A 14,887-nucleotide genomic window follows, 5' to 3' on the forward strand; every position below is an offset into this window, starting at 1 on the left:
TTTTTTTATTCTAGGAACCTGCAGCAACTGCAGATTGCTGGATCGTAAAGAGCGTCCAGGAACATAAGGTTGAAAGATTTTAGTCAGGTATTTGGGGCCGGTGCCTGTTAGACACTTGTGAATGGTGCATAGGGTCTTAAATTGTACTCGTTTTCGCACTGGAAGCCAGTGGAGTTTAGTCAGCAGGGGGCGGGAGGGAGTCCTGGGTGGAACATTCAGGACAATCCTTGCCGCAGTGTTTTGGACTACCTGTAACTTGTTGAGTTGTTCTTCGTTTGCTTCTAAGAGAAGACCATTACAGTAGTCCACTCTGCTAATGACTAGCGCCTGGACAAGTGTTTTTCTGTGGCAGTCTGGCAAATAAGGGAAGACCCTCCTTAGCAGTCCAATGGCCCAAAAGCATGTACCAGCCACTTGGTTAACGTGATCTTTTAGTGTGAGTGCCTGATCTAGTAGCACCCCCAAGTTTTTAACAGTATGCTTAGGACTGGGAGCGGGTCCCAGTTCCGGGGGCCACCACTCAGGGGACCAAAGTGCTGCTGCTTGCCCAAACAACATGACTTCTGTTTTCCCTACATTGCACTATAGGCAGTTTGATGACATCCACTCTGATACTGCCCTCATTCCATCTGCAAATGATTTTTTTAATGCAGGCGTCAAGGTTTTAAAGGGAAACAGGAGTTGGGTGTCGTCGGCATAAGACACCGGGGAGAACCTAAAGGATCTTACTAAGTCGGCCAAGGGGGCCACGTACACATTAAATAGTGTGGGGCTCAGGCATGAGCCCTGTGGCACTCCCTTGTTGAGCTCCCTAGAGGTGGATTTATGGGAGCCCAGCCTGACTTCTTGGGAGCGGCCGGACAGGAAACTCTCCATCCAGGACAGAGCTACGCCCCCCAGGCCTACATCCCTTAGACGGCCGAGAAGCACTTTGTGTGACACCGTATCAAAAGCAGCGGAAAGATCCAACAGCATCAGAATCATAGAACTTCCCCCGTCCAGTGCCATTCTGATATTATTGGTCACTGTTTGGAGGGCTGATTCGGTGCTGTGGTTGGGCCTGAACCCAGATTGTGAGTAGTCCAGGCCCTCCGTTGCTACAAGATGTTTGGATAGATAGGTGTTCACGTGCTTCTCTGCTATCTTGCCGATGTATGGCAAGAGGGAGATAGGGCGTAGGTTTGAGAGGTCTGACCATGGGGATGCTGCTTTTTTTCTTATTGGGTTCACCTCTGCCTTTTTCCATTCCGCAGGGACCTGTCCCTCAGTAAGGGAGATGTTGATCACGATCTGTATGGAGGGGCCAAGGAGGGAGATCAGGGGGGCAACCATTTTAGCAGGGAGAAAGTCGTTGGGGGACCCTGATTTTATGTGGGTAATAAGAGGGAGAAGATTTGTATTACCAATAGGTGGAAATGATAGCAGGGAATGTTTATTTTGATTGGGCGGGTTGAAGGGGGGGGGCTTATTATTATTTCCCATGTTGTTAGATGCTACTATTCTTTCGTAAATGAGATTGATTTTATCTTCAAAGAACCGTGAAATTTCGTCACAGAGAGTCTGCGAAAAGTCATCAGGGCTTTCGCAGGCTGTGGGTTTTACGAAATTTTGTAGAATTTTAAAAAGCTCCCTAGGGCAGTTACCCGCTTCTGCTAGTTGCTGCGTCAGACAATTTTTCCTAGCTTGCTTTATGTTTTTGTAATAAGTTGATTGAGCATCTAGGAAATTTTTTTGGTTCTCCTTGGTTTTCAGTTTCCTCCATGCTTTTTCAGCTCGCCTACACTTCTGCTTTTCTGCTCTAAGTTCTTGTGTGTACCAATTTTCTTGTTTGGAGGGAGGGTATTGTTTATGTAACTTTAATGGAGCCAAGATGTCAATGGCTTGCTTAAGTGAAGCATTGAGTTTGGCTAGTGCTGAGTCTGCTGTGTCCTCCCCCAATATGGCAGGTTGTTTCCAGATTTCCCGCAGTTTTTCAGCTGAGACTTTATGCCATTGGCCGAAAAAGGAGCGTTTTGGGGGAGTTCGAACAATGGAAAAGAACAGTAAGGACAAGATATCTGTCAGGAACTTCAAATGAGACCATGCACTGATAAACAAATCGTTGAGTTCACTATATATATATATATATATATATATATATCAAAGCAATCCCAACCCGTCAATGGATGACAGGCAACAGCAGGATGCAGACCTCAGTACGCCTCAGCAAACAGTCGTAAAGGAGCTCACAAAAGATCCAACTCGAGTGAGTAGCAGGAATAAACATTTATTTTATAAATGACGCGTTTCGCTCCACTAGGGAGCTTGTTCACATATATATATACACACACAATGCAGGCAATGCCGGTCTCCATCTAAGAGTCAGAAACACTTCCCTGCGAGGTAACTAAAGCTGCGATGCAACCATAGATCCTGACACGTTCATGAACTGAATTATGCTGTTGTTTTTTTTAAACTTTTTATTTTGTGGTGACACAGTTCCTTTTTCCATTTCACGCGGAGTTGTTTGACAAATCCATGGCAGGCGGTAAAAATTAATGTCATTTTTATGCATTCAAAAATGTCAAAACAAGAATCACCTCAAAGCCAATCTGCATTAAATGCAAGTGCAAATAATATTAATGAACACGCTTTCCTTGGTAAACAGAAGATTCTGTTCATAAGAATACTTTTGGAAAATGATAAAATGTCTAGCCACTTGGCAAAATCCATCCAAGGCAAATTGTTTGCATTCTTCATGGTTTTCAAGTGAAAAGAGTAAGCAGTGATTTTCGGAAATTGATGAAATAATTAAAGTACAAATAGTTATTTGTAAAGAAGGTCTGCAATCGTCTATGCAAAGTAGCATGAACTGCATTTATTTTCAGACTTTCTATTCTCTCTTTTGCTATTAATTACATTCTCCATCACGACCTGTTCTGCAAAATAGGTGAACTGTAATTAGTGCATTCCTAACTACAAAAAATTGTTTGCATAGTTAAAAATATAAATATAGATTTCCCAGGTAGGACTGCAATTGTACTCCTCAAAAGCAGCTTACCATTTTATTCAGTTTTTTGTTTTTCTGTTTTCAAATGAATTCCATGGCAAAATCCTATTAAAAATGAGTGAGCTCAGCTGTGATAGGCCCAATCATAAATACTGGAGATTGATGAAAAAATATTGAAATATTTACTATACACTTCCCAGGAAGAATTCCATCTGTCCTAGACAAAGGTAGCTTGATATTTATTTAGAGGTTTTTTATTTTTCTCTGCCTTTGCAGTAACCATGGATGGGAGATCTGATGTCTTGTACACTCCAGTCCGCATCCTGCCTTGGCAAGACCTCAGATCAGACATATATCCATCGAAGCTCAAGTTACCCTCCGACTCTTGACTTGTTCGCAGTATAACACCATCCACATCAAATATTTGGTTTGCGGGAAGTTGGGTGGCAGCAGGACTGGAGCTGGCATCAGGTTTTACACTTCCATGGTTCCTGGATTTACTACTGGTTTGGTGAGAGAAGCTGCCTGCAGTCCGCGAAGATTTACTCCTTTTCTGGTTGACACCTACATTTAAATCATATGAAAAAAGAGGTTTTTAAACAACTGGTTACAACAATTTGTCATAAGACTGCAGCATAGTCAGCATATACAAATACTTTTACATTTCTGATAATTCCATATATCATAGATAATACAGACTTCAAAAATAAGATGCTTCAAGACGTGTTGCAAAATACAGGGACCACTCTTACCTGAGCGTATGGAGTAAGTAGCATGTGTGGGAGATGCATGCAACATCACCAGGGCTGTAGGATTCATTGGATAGACATTTAACAACAGGCTGTTCGCTGTAAACTGTATTCTTATTCACTTGAATATTTTCCTAATCTAACCTTCCATTCATTCCATTACTTTTCGGACATCTAGTACCAAACATTGGAAATATATATTTTTTAGAACAATGATTGCTACAAATACAGCAGAACGCAACCTGTTACCCAAAATTGTAAGATGGTCTGGGTTTTTTAGGAGATGGCATTGCTTTTAACTTGCGCAACTGTGGCAGGGTGGAATATGATGGATAATTATCTGCCATGCAATCATTATTATCTCCAAAGCTTTTGGAAATTAAACATGAAACAATAAACAGAAATGATGTTTTGATTATCTTCCGAACCACACTGAAAATTCACAAAGGTATTTCTGAGTAGGTCTGACTAACTCTGAACTCACACCTGAATTTCCATAAGTAAATCACAAAGCTTTGTGTGAAGTGCCCAAGGTATACTCTGGCCAAATTTGGCATTGAAGTTTTGACAAAAGGGTTAATAAGATTTAGACTATTTAAGTGTCTGTGGGGAGATGAACTGTGTACAGATTTATTATAATGACTTCACAAGTTATTTTGTTTAGAGCATTTATGATGAATATGAATGAACTTGAATCCAATGCATTAAGGTGTTAATTAATTTCAACAATGAAGGTGTATTCTGTATTACCTTGCATTGATCAATCTAAATACGTTAATTGGCCTTTTAATATTAAAGCTTTTATAATGGCCAACTCAGACGTAAACAAATAAAGGTTACTATATTGCCAGAACATGTATATCAGTGACCAATTTTATACGACCTAATCTGTCATCCACAGTTCGACGACTTTAAAAGTTGTCAAATAATGGATTCAGGAATTCATGGGCAGTTTACATCTTGATTGAATTCCAGACAGGAAATAGAAAGGAGTAATTTTTTAGGTTTCGCCTCGTCGAAAGCTGCGCACCGCGCAGCTTTTCGGCGCAGGCAAAATCTAATGTCATCTCAGTATTGGGGACTTGAACCCGCCCCTTCTTCCATTGGCTAGCTCCATAAATGGAGGCTAGCCATTGGAAGACATGGCTGTCCATCACTCTTTCCCCGTCACAACGCGAATCGTGGGCGTTTCTGGGTCTTTTTTTAAGTCCCGCCTCTTTGTCGTCATGCCTTTCTGAGCGTTTTTTGTTGCCGGGACTTCATACGACCGGTAAGCATTTACTCTTTTCCCCGGCTTGTTTTTATATAGCGGTAACGTCCCTTGATGAGTCTTTGAAGCACTTCAGATAATAAATGTAAAGTGGGGCAGACGGGACGCTCTCTATTACCACCAAGTAAGGAGGCCGCAGTCCGAGTCCCGGAGGAGGCTTGGGGCAGCCGTGCTGGACGGCACTTTGTCACCACCGCGCAGCAGGCTCCGGGCTCTCTCGATGTCTCACTTAGACTGAAGGCGGAAGCTGAATCAGAGGCTTGGCTTTAAATTACTTACAAGAGATACGCTGTGTGTTCGGGAGGAAAATCCTACTTGTACCATGCTTTTATTTATGAGTGGTGTCCGCATGCTGCACAGAACGAAACTCGGGCAGACTGCGGAGTGTACACTTTACCTTGGAGCGCGCTGGGCCCGGAAGAGCGCCTGGCAGTAGGCGATAGTGAGCCACGAGACCTCAGAGCAGTGATACCGGGCAGTGAGCAACGTGTACGGAGGAGCTGCGTTCCATCACACCCGTGACATCAGAAGATCACTGACTCACACTCACCCACCGACGCGCAGTACCGGTGTCAGTGAAACAGCACTACTCTTAGCCTCTCTCGGCCTTGGACACGCGATAGGGAGTTACAGCGTTGCACCCGCGATGATTTATTCCAGTCTTTTTATCAGCATAGTGACGTGACTGCATCAAGTATGGTGTAAAATAAGTACCATTGAGGCGGGTAACAAACGTCTGCTGTTCAGTGCCAGGTAAAACCCGGGCTTTGTAGTCCGTATATATGAAACGCCATAGTTTGTCTCCATGCCCCCTACATCTATGCACAGGGTCGGAGGGGCTCAGGTTGTTGCTCTGTGTAATGCGGGGCTAGTAGTAACACCCTTCCAATGGTCTCTCTAGCCACCACACAGCCCTTTCATATTACATTTTGCCTCAATCTGTGATGCATAGACCGTCATCCTACCGTTGGTCTGTGTCCATGGGTTACGGATACCAGCACGATCTGACATCTTTACCTTTTCTCATAGCGTCTTCCACCGACCTTCAGGCCATTCTAAGTGCTATAAAGATGCTGTGCTGTTACCTACAAGTGGCATCGTTGGGCCTCTGAAGTTGTTGAGCAATTAACTCTCCGCTGGACCTGGTGTGTCTCTAGCCGGGCCCTGCTGGTCCTGTCCGGCTTAGAAGCCCGAGTGGACCCTGGCATACATACCTGAGGTGACTGCCAATAACCTCCAAGCACCGAGGATGGCAGAAAAAAGGTTCATATTTATGTCGCTGTTAATTCTCAAATGTATAACTGAAGAACGGTAAACAGTTTTTTTGTGGGGGTAGGGGCGGAAAATTATAGTAGGGTGTCTTCAACATGCTGCTTTGTGTGCTCAGCCCTGGTGCCAGTTTGTGTAGTTGTGGAGAGCTACATAACTTTATAAATAGGAGTCTAGACTAGACCTTTGACCTACTTAGTTTGTAAGCGCTATGTGGAGGCTGGGCGCTACAATCCACCAGCACGTCTGTACTTATATGCTGGGGCCAACCAGGCAGGCTGATTTCCTTTTTTTCACCGATTGTCCCTCCTTACACATCACCCTGGGATGTACAAACAGCAGATTATATGCAAGGGTACATTTGTTTAATATAATGTTGTTGTTGCAATTGTACGGTCACCTGTTTAGCTTGTGGTATATTTTCTTTTTTTTCATCTTTTTATTTTTCTGGAATATCAAGGCAGTAAAAAAAAAAAAGATTTAAAATATAACTATAGCACCAGCTTGCCAAGGTCAGATGTAATCACTGGAGTTCTAGTGGATCTGGCAAAGGTTCAATCTAGAAAGGAATATTTTCTATTTCTAACTTCATCGTGACTTGCACTTTAGATGCACTTCGTGTTTTCCATAAAATATTTGGTTAAGCCCAAGGGTTACTCTCTTGGCCTTGTGATTCTCACACCTGGAGTGGCCATATATATGTAAATACTGCCTGCACTTTTGAGAACTTGCATCTTTGAGGTAATTACGTTTTTTTGCATATGACTATGCAGTCCAGTGACTGGCTGTGCGCACAAAGATCTCTGTCTGGGCTCTGTGTGTGTGTGTGTGTGTGTGTGGTAAACAGACAAAATATCGACTAGAAAATATCGAATGGACATAATATCGAGTACAAAATATAGGCTGGACAGAATATCGAATGGAAAGAATATAGACACCAAAATATCGTTTTGAAGGTAAGTAATGTAATATCGACTTTTAAAATATAGATAGTCAAAATATCGAAGTACATAATATAGGTTAATTAATATATCGAACATTTAATAATATCGAATTTTTTATAGTGTATTTTATGTGTTAAAAGTGTTTATTTATGGTTTAATGTAATTTAATTAATGATTTTAATGTTATTTAAATTTTGCGTAATTTAATTCTATAGCGGGTTGTGGGTTTATAGGGGAATAGGGTGGGAAGTAATTTAATTATAATTAATTATATATGTAAATTTATTTATTGGTATTTGTTTATAATTAATTAATTATTATTTTGTAATTAATTACATTTTAATTGCCAATTAATTTTTTTAATTGATTAATTGATAATTATGTTAATTTAACTAATTTAATTTCTGTAGCGGGTTCTGGGTTTATAGGGGAGTAGGGTGGGAAGTAATTTAATTAGAATTAATTAAATATGTTAATTATTTTGGGGTATTTATTTGATTTTTATTGTTAAGTAAGTTTTTAATTTCTAATTAATTGTTACTTTTTAATTAGTATTAATAGATAACTAATTGTAATGATTAAATTAAATTAGTATTTGTACTTAATTAATTTTTATATTATATTAAATTGGTAATTACTTGTAAATAATTTTTATATATTAATTAAAATATATATATATTTTTATTTAATATATGAAGTATCTACTTTCCCTACTGTTGAACTCACTGGAGTGGGAATAGTATTTTTTACCCCTACGCTATCCAACGCTTTCCCTACTGTTTCACTCTCTGGAGTGGGAATAGTATTTTTTACCCCTACGCTATCCAATGCTTTCCCTACTGTATCACTCTCTGGAGTGGGAATAGTAATTTTTACCCCTACGCTATCCAACCCTTTCCCTACTGTTGCACTCTCTGGAGTGGGAATAGTGATTTTTACCCCTACGCTATCCAACGCTTTCCCTACTGTTGCACTCTCTGGAGTGGGAATAGTAAGTTTTAACCCTACGCTATCCAACGCTTTCCCTACTGTTGCACTCTCTGGAGTGGGAATAGTAATTTTACACTTCCGCTATCCTACGGTAATAATATTTGATATTTTTTAATTATATTATGTTACTATATATACATGTTTTAACAAATATGATTGTAAAATTTTTTTTATAACTTTCATTATTTAATTATTATAAGTTAATTTAAGTAATTTTAAGTATATTTTACTAAATAATTTTTAATATTAATTTAATTTAACATTGTTTTTAATAAAGTTGATATTTTTACAAACGATATTTTTGTAAACTATATTTTTTACTCGATATTTTTGTACTTACCTGTTTGTAGATACAAAGTCGATATTCTGTCTGTCGATATTTTTTCGCAGATATTTCTGGTACTCGATATTATGTCCCTCGATATTATGTCAGTGATCCTGTGTGTGTGTTGGGCTCTGTGTGTGTGTTGGGCTGTGTGTGTGTGTGTTGGGCTGTGTGTGTGTGTGTTGGGCTGTGTGTGTGTGTGTGTGTTGGGCTGTGTGTGTGTGTGTGTGTGTGTGTTGGACTCTGTGTGGCTGTGTGTATGTGTGTTGGGCGCTGTGTGGCTGTGTGTGTGGGGGGGCTCTGTGTGTGGGGCTCTGTGTGTGTGTGTGGGGCGCTCTGTGTGTGTGTGGGGCGCTCTGTGTGTGTGTGGGGCGCTCTGTGTGTGTGTGTGGGGCACTCTGTGTGTGTGTGTGGGGCGCTCTGTGTGTGTGGCTCTGTGGGCAGAGCTCTGTGTGGGTCTGTGTGTTTGTGTGTGGCATTTGCGAGAGATTAAGCTATTGGCATTGTAAATGACAATGCCATTTATTTATCTTTTTTCAAAACCAACACATAAATAAAAGAATTGTCATCTACAATGCCAATAGCTCTAACTTTTGCAAAGGCGAGACCGTTGCATTGTAAATGCTTGTTTACTAATGTGGTAGATGACATACCGAGGGTTTCTGATAAAGATGCCACAGGCGCTCTGATTCTTAAAAATGTTGCCTCCACTATTCAAAGTCATTAAGTGCTGCCTTTTGCAGGCTCCATTTAGTTGGAAGGTATTTGGAGATGCATTCTTTAACTAACTTCTTTTCATGAAGAAAGAAACAATGTTGGACTTGGCATCTTTCTCATCTGGGTCTATACTGTTACCTCCTCCTTTCACTATTTTTTTTTACTTTTTTGCATATTAAGACAACACTAAAACCATTATTACATTTCATTAGGATTCTAAGCTATTGAAAAGCAGCCATCCACCTTGTTTGTAGAATGAATGCCAACCAAATGCCTAAAGTTAAATGTTAGGATGAGAGAGATTATGAAGAGATGAACGTGAGTGATCTCTAGAAATTGGACAAGGGAAATTAGTACATAGCCGTTCACTGTCACCAAAAAACTAAGAATTCTTTTGGATAACCATCTTTATTTGATGACCTAGGTGAATACTCCACTAAGCGTGAATGTATTGCATCATAAAGACCTGGAGTTAGCGCTTTGTTCATGAATGAACTACACGTCGCCTGCTTCTCAAATGAGGATTTGCTTCTTCGTGCAGACAGGTATGATTCGTAAAGGGTAACTGTAGACATCTACACTTAGACCACACAGTGGTTTCAAAAGTTATTTCCCCTGCTAGGTCTACACAAAGTAACTTACGCATACTGTATACACAACAACGAATGATCATCTCCATTCAGGACCAAAGAGACACAGAAGATCTTAATGTGTCACATGAAACTTACTACCTAAATATGAATATCTATTTTTTTGTCTTTGCCCTAAGCCCCTGCCCCTCTGCTATCCAGTTTCCAATAGTGAGGCAGGATGTGATAAACTTAGCAGACCAAAGGGAGGACACGTGCTGACATTTTGCTAAGGGAGAGGGCTCCCTCCACTTACAGCTTCCATACATAACAATAACATTTACTGTAGTGATCATGTACCCTGCCATGTTTAACCCCTACACCTGGCATGGGCATGGCCACCGCTCCTGATGGCAGCCACTGCGATGACAAGAATGGGTCATTATTGAAAGTCACATTGAACGTTGTAAAGGTTTTGTGAATCCTCTGAGCCTCCTGCAATGGGGGGCATTTTTAGACAGTTCCGGGCCCCTGGAGATGACGTTCTCATAAGTATTCAACCTTTTTATTGCTTTTCCACGTTCACAATATTACTTTTGTGCCCAACCCTCATCCCAGGAGGACATAATCCTCAACAATTCTATTTTCTGAGCCTGCCAAATCAGTTCCCTGGCAGCCATTTTCGCCTCCATCCATTTTTCGTCCTCCATAGGGCCTAGATCTGACTCCCATTTTTCTGTAATATAATGCATTGGATGAGACATGTGGACAGTTTAAGCTCCATTAGGGGTACCCAGCTTTCTTCCTTAAGCATTCAATCTTGGACTCTAGTGGGTTGAAATCTGGACCATTAAGGAGTTTCTCCCTAGAGGCTACAAGTGCATGTCTAATTTGAAGGTACCGAAAGAACTTCAACTTATTCAAGTCAAATTCTTAGCACATTTGACCAAATGTTTGAATACGGGAGGTACCCCAGTCGTCTCCCATCCTGGAAATGCCAATAGTGTCCTATCTGGGCTAAATGAGCAACAACTGACCATGCCTGGGCGGGGTCTCTCTCATGGTCTTACCATACCAATACTCGTGCCAGCAGTGTACGGTAATCCTAGTAACTGGGGGTAGGCACCTGTAACTCTAGAACCCTATAACTGTGACAGGAGTTGAGGCAGCCCTCGCGTTTCAATCTCCAGCCATACAATGGGATCTGTCCTATCAAAAAACAACCAATTATTTATTGGAAGTTGTTGAGCAGCCTGGTAATAGTGTCTTACATCCACCGATTGCAGTCCATCATATGGCAACTGATTGCGCTAGCGCTGGGACGCCCCGTTGCTGGGGCAGCCATGCACTTTACAAATACTTTAAAGTACCATACCATATGCATTTATTAAACGCCACCCTCGGAGACTTTCCGCCCAAAGTAATTTATGAATAATGACTGCAATCAGAAGAAGGAGGGGGTGTGGATAATTTAGAAGACTATACAATATTGAGGCAGTGCAATCATTTTAAATAAAGCACCTATGCCCATCACTGAGATTGGCAGGACGCTCTAAGTTGCATACTGTGAATGTAGTCGCTAAAGAAGTGGAACAATATTAAGTTACCAACATACTGTGGGGTTGGCAGAGATAACAAGATACTTAAATTAAGAGGCAGCTTTCAGAGGGGGTCCAACGACCAGCCCCAGTACAGGCACCCTGTATTGGAAAGAAAAGAGACTTCTCCCAATTTACCCGAAGACATAAATCTTCTCCAAACATGTTAAGTATTTGCATTAGGTGGGGCAGGATCTGTCAGGGTGATGCACATATAGCAAAGCCTGATGCGATCTTTGCAATCCCTGCTGACATCATACCCAAGACCTGTTCATCAGTCCTCACCCATTCGGCACAGGTCTCCATGACAAGGGTAAATAAGAAGGGAAAGGGGGGGCAGCACTACCTGTTGCCCCCGTTGTATTAAAAACGTAGCTGACTAGCCCACATTCACCCTCACTATCGCTCATAGTGAGTGGTAAAGTCGTTTCATGAAACCTTTGAACAATGGACCAAAGTTCATTTTTCAGGGACTCCAAGGAGAAATGACCATTCCACATAATCAAAAGCTTTTAAGAAATCCAATGAGAAAAGTGCCCTAGGGTCGGCTGAGTGCTGAACACAATCCCAAGCCACCTGTACCCATCTAATACCTCGTTCCCCAATTGGGCATGAACCCATTCTGGTCCCCAAGTCTGAGTGTCCTAATTGCTACCACCAATCGATTTGCAAGTACTTATGCTAATATTTTTGATACATAGTTGAGTAGAAAAATAGATCTGTGTGAGGCACATTTTGACAGCAGTTTGCTTTCTTCATGAACTACGATAATCATGGCCCCCCTCACGTCACAGAAGGAGGATCCCAATCTTTAGGGATTCTTCGAACATTAAGTGCATGTGTGGAACTAACCTAGAGACTATCCGTTTAAAAAATTCTAGCGGCAATGTGGGCCTGGTGTTCTTCCTGTGGGCATGTCTCTAATAGCCATAAATATTTCTTCGTCCGTTATCAGGAGGTCTACTTTAACCCTCTCTGCCAACAACAATTTAGGGAGAGGGGTATCACCAATTATGGGTTTCTTCCTTGCAAACTGCGTGGAGTCTTCCTGAGCATACCGTTTTTTGTGGTAAGTATAAAAGGCATTCACAATTCCCTGTGAGCTAGTAATCTCACCGAGGTCCACGTCTTGTAAGTGTGGGACAAATCGAGTCTCTGCTTCTCTATTGGCAAGCCAATATATCAGTTTACCTGTGTTGTCACCAGCTTCAAAGATTCAATATAGTTTTACCAAAATGGCTGCCTGCATGCTATCTCACAACTTTGTTTTCAGAGATTCAAGAGCCACCTTAAGTTGCCTTAGAATGCCTTAAAATGTCCCCATCTGGCTTAGCAAAAGCCCTTCCTCCAACTCGGCTATCAAATGTTCCATGGGCAGACAGTTCGCTAGTCTATACTTCTTGCACATTGTTGTAAAGGGTTCGAATTGGAGGAGATTGATTGCATATTCAATTCCAGAAACTGGTCGATCCTTGCCCAAGTGATTCTTCAAACTTCTCGTCAGAGAGGTTCCATGAATTCAGCAACCAGTGCGATCAGTCTCCACCTTTACTTCGTCAAACTGCCAGTTCAGTAGGAGAATGACCTGAAAGGCATCAAGGGAGAATCCCTGAGCCACCTATGTAATCTGGTGTGGGTACGTGTGAGTAATAAGTGTAATGTGTGTCACTTGGGTCCATGGCACACCAGACATCACTTAATCCGAAATTTGAGACTATGTCCTGGTAGATGTGTTCCTATCTGAACTGGAGAGCCCATAGACTCAAGGTTAACACCCATAACTAAATTAAAGCCGCCGCCCTACTATCACCCGCTATGGTTGCTTTTTCCACAGCGTTGTAGATAGTCCCTTCAGCGTACCATCAATCAATGTGGGTGGAACAAATATAAGGGTGAAGGACCAAGGTCTACCCTCCAACGATCCAGAAATCTAAACCCAGTGACCCAGAGGCTCATGATAGATTTCCTTCATGTCTAAGGGGAAGGACCTATGGGGTAGGATAACCAATCCCGTAGATCCCTTCATCAACCCAGAGTGGAATACACTAGAGAAGCCATGTCCAGCTAAAAATTGACACTGAGAGCCCAGGAGGTTTGTCGCTTGAAGCATCAAGACTGCTGATGTCCATTTTTTAACCCTTTGCAGAATAGACCATCTTTTGAACTTGTTGTTGAGGCCACTTACATTACAGGATATTACCTTGTAATCCATTGGGGAGGTGTTGAGCAAAGTAGGTGGATGCATGTGTTTATTAAAAATATCTCCAGTGTCATTAGAATTGGCAGGAAGCTTGAAAAATTAACTCCTGCAACATACCAAACAACTCCCAACACACATCAAAAAGTGAAGTGTCTGTCGCCAATAAAAACAACACTGGTAGACTAACTTAGAGGCCTAGTTTACTCTTTCTTGTTGCATCTAAATAAAGAATAGTAGTGACAGGTTGTATTGCCTCAAACGTCAGGCAAAGGATACCATTTCTGATCTTCAAGAAGCATACCTGCAGGGCCTTAGCACCCTCTGTATCAGACCAAAGTCCCAGCCCTGGCCCATGAGAGGTCAGTCATGTCGTCATTAGTAGTGAGCTATGCCCCTCACTTACCCCGGACTAGGAAACGTAGGTTTGTCCTATGTTTTCATTTGAGATTTCCGCCTGGGCCAGGGACGACCAGATCAGAAGCTATCCCCCTTCATTGGCTGGTCTTTCAATGCCTTTCAGAGCACTGAAACGGGCTTTCTCTCTTCCACCCATTGCCAGGCAGACTCCAGCATCTCAAAGAAATGAGCCTTTCCCCCAAACAGTACTTTCAACCTTGCCGGGAACAACAACATATCGGATCTGCATTACTCTTAGGTGGGCATGTGCATGGATTACTTCATCATGGAATTTGTACTCAGTAGCGTCCGGCATGAATCTGGGGGTGCGTGGGGATTGAGAGGGCAAGGTGGGTGGGGGCTAGGGGATATTTTAGAAAAAGAAAAACAAATACCTTATGTCTCTGTCGTCTCTCCTTGCATCGGAAATAAAACAGGAAGCAGTCAGCCAGGCTCACCTGACCAATCACAACGCTGCATACAGCGTTGTGATTGGTCTGATGTAGTGGTGCGGCACTTTGCCAGGGACTGGGAGCCTGGGCATGTTCTCCATGCACACTATAAGGCAGCCTGAATGGAGAACAGAGTGAGTGCCCTTGACTGTTTGGCTGGCTGAGGGGGTGGGGGGTTAAACAGTCATTGCGCACGTAGGAGGGTGCTACCACTCCTCCCCTACTATGCAGGCTCCGCCAGGCAAAAGTGCAGCAGCAGGAGGACAAAATAAAACAATAACATTACGTTATCATTTAATTTTTTCCTTTCTTTTACTGCTTCAAGGCCGTTGGGCGACACTCCTCCACCTTAGTGAAGGAGCAGCCACTGTTTCTACTTCTAAATAAAGCTACATATGTGAAAGAAGGGATTGGATTAA

General features: G+C 42.0%; 1 protein-coding gene across 6 annotated transcripts in view; it reads right to left on the reverse strand.

Annotated features, from left to right (window-relative positions):
• Window positions 1-2,250: 2,250 nt before the first annotated feature.
• Window positions 2,251-14,887, reverse strand: part of RGS12 (regulator of G protein signaling 12) — a 691,597-nt gene continuing 678,960 nt past the window's right edge. For all 6 annotated transcript variants that reach the window (XM_086964151.1, XM_086964150.1, XM_086964152.1 and 3 more), the window contains one exon: window positions 2,251-3,553. In XM_086964151.1, the coding sequence (XP_086820277.1) occupies window positions 3,207-3,553 (347 nt within the window). In that variant the 3' untranslated portion in view covers window positions 2,251-3,206. The remainder of the gene's footprint in view (window positions 3,554-14,887) is intronic.

This window comes from Lissotriton vulgaris, chromosome 3_2, assembly GCF_964263255.1.
Source record: "Lissotriton vulgaris chromosome 3_2, aLisVul1.2, whole genome shotgun sequence".
Taxonomy (NCBI): Eukaryota; Metazoa; Chordata; class Amphibia; order Caudata; family Salamandridae; genus Lissotriton; species Lissotriton vulgaris.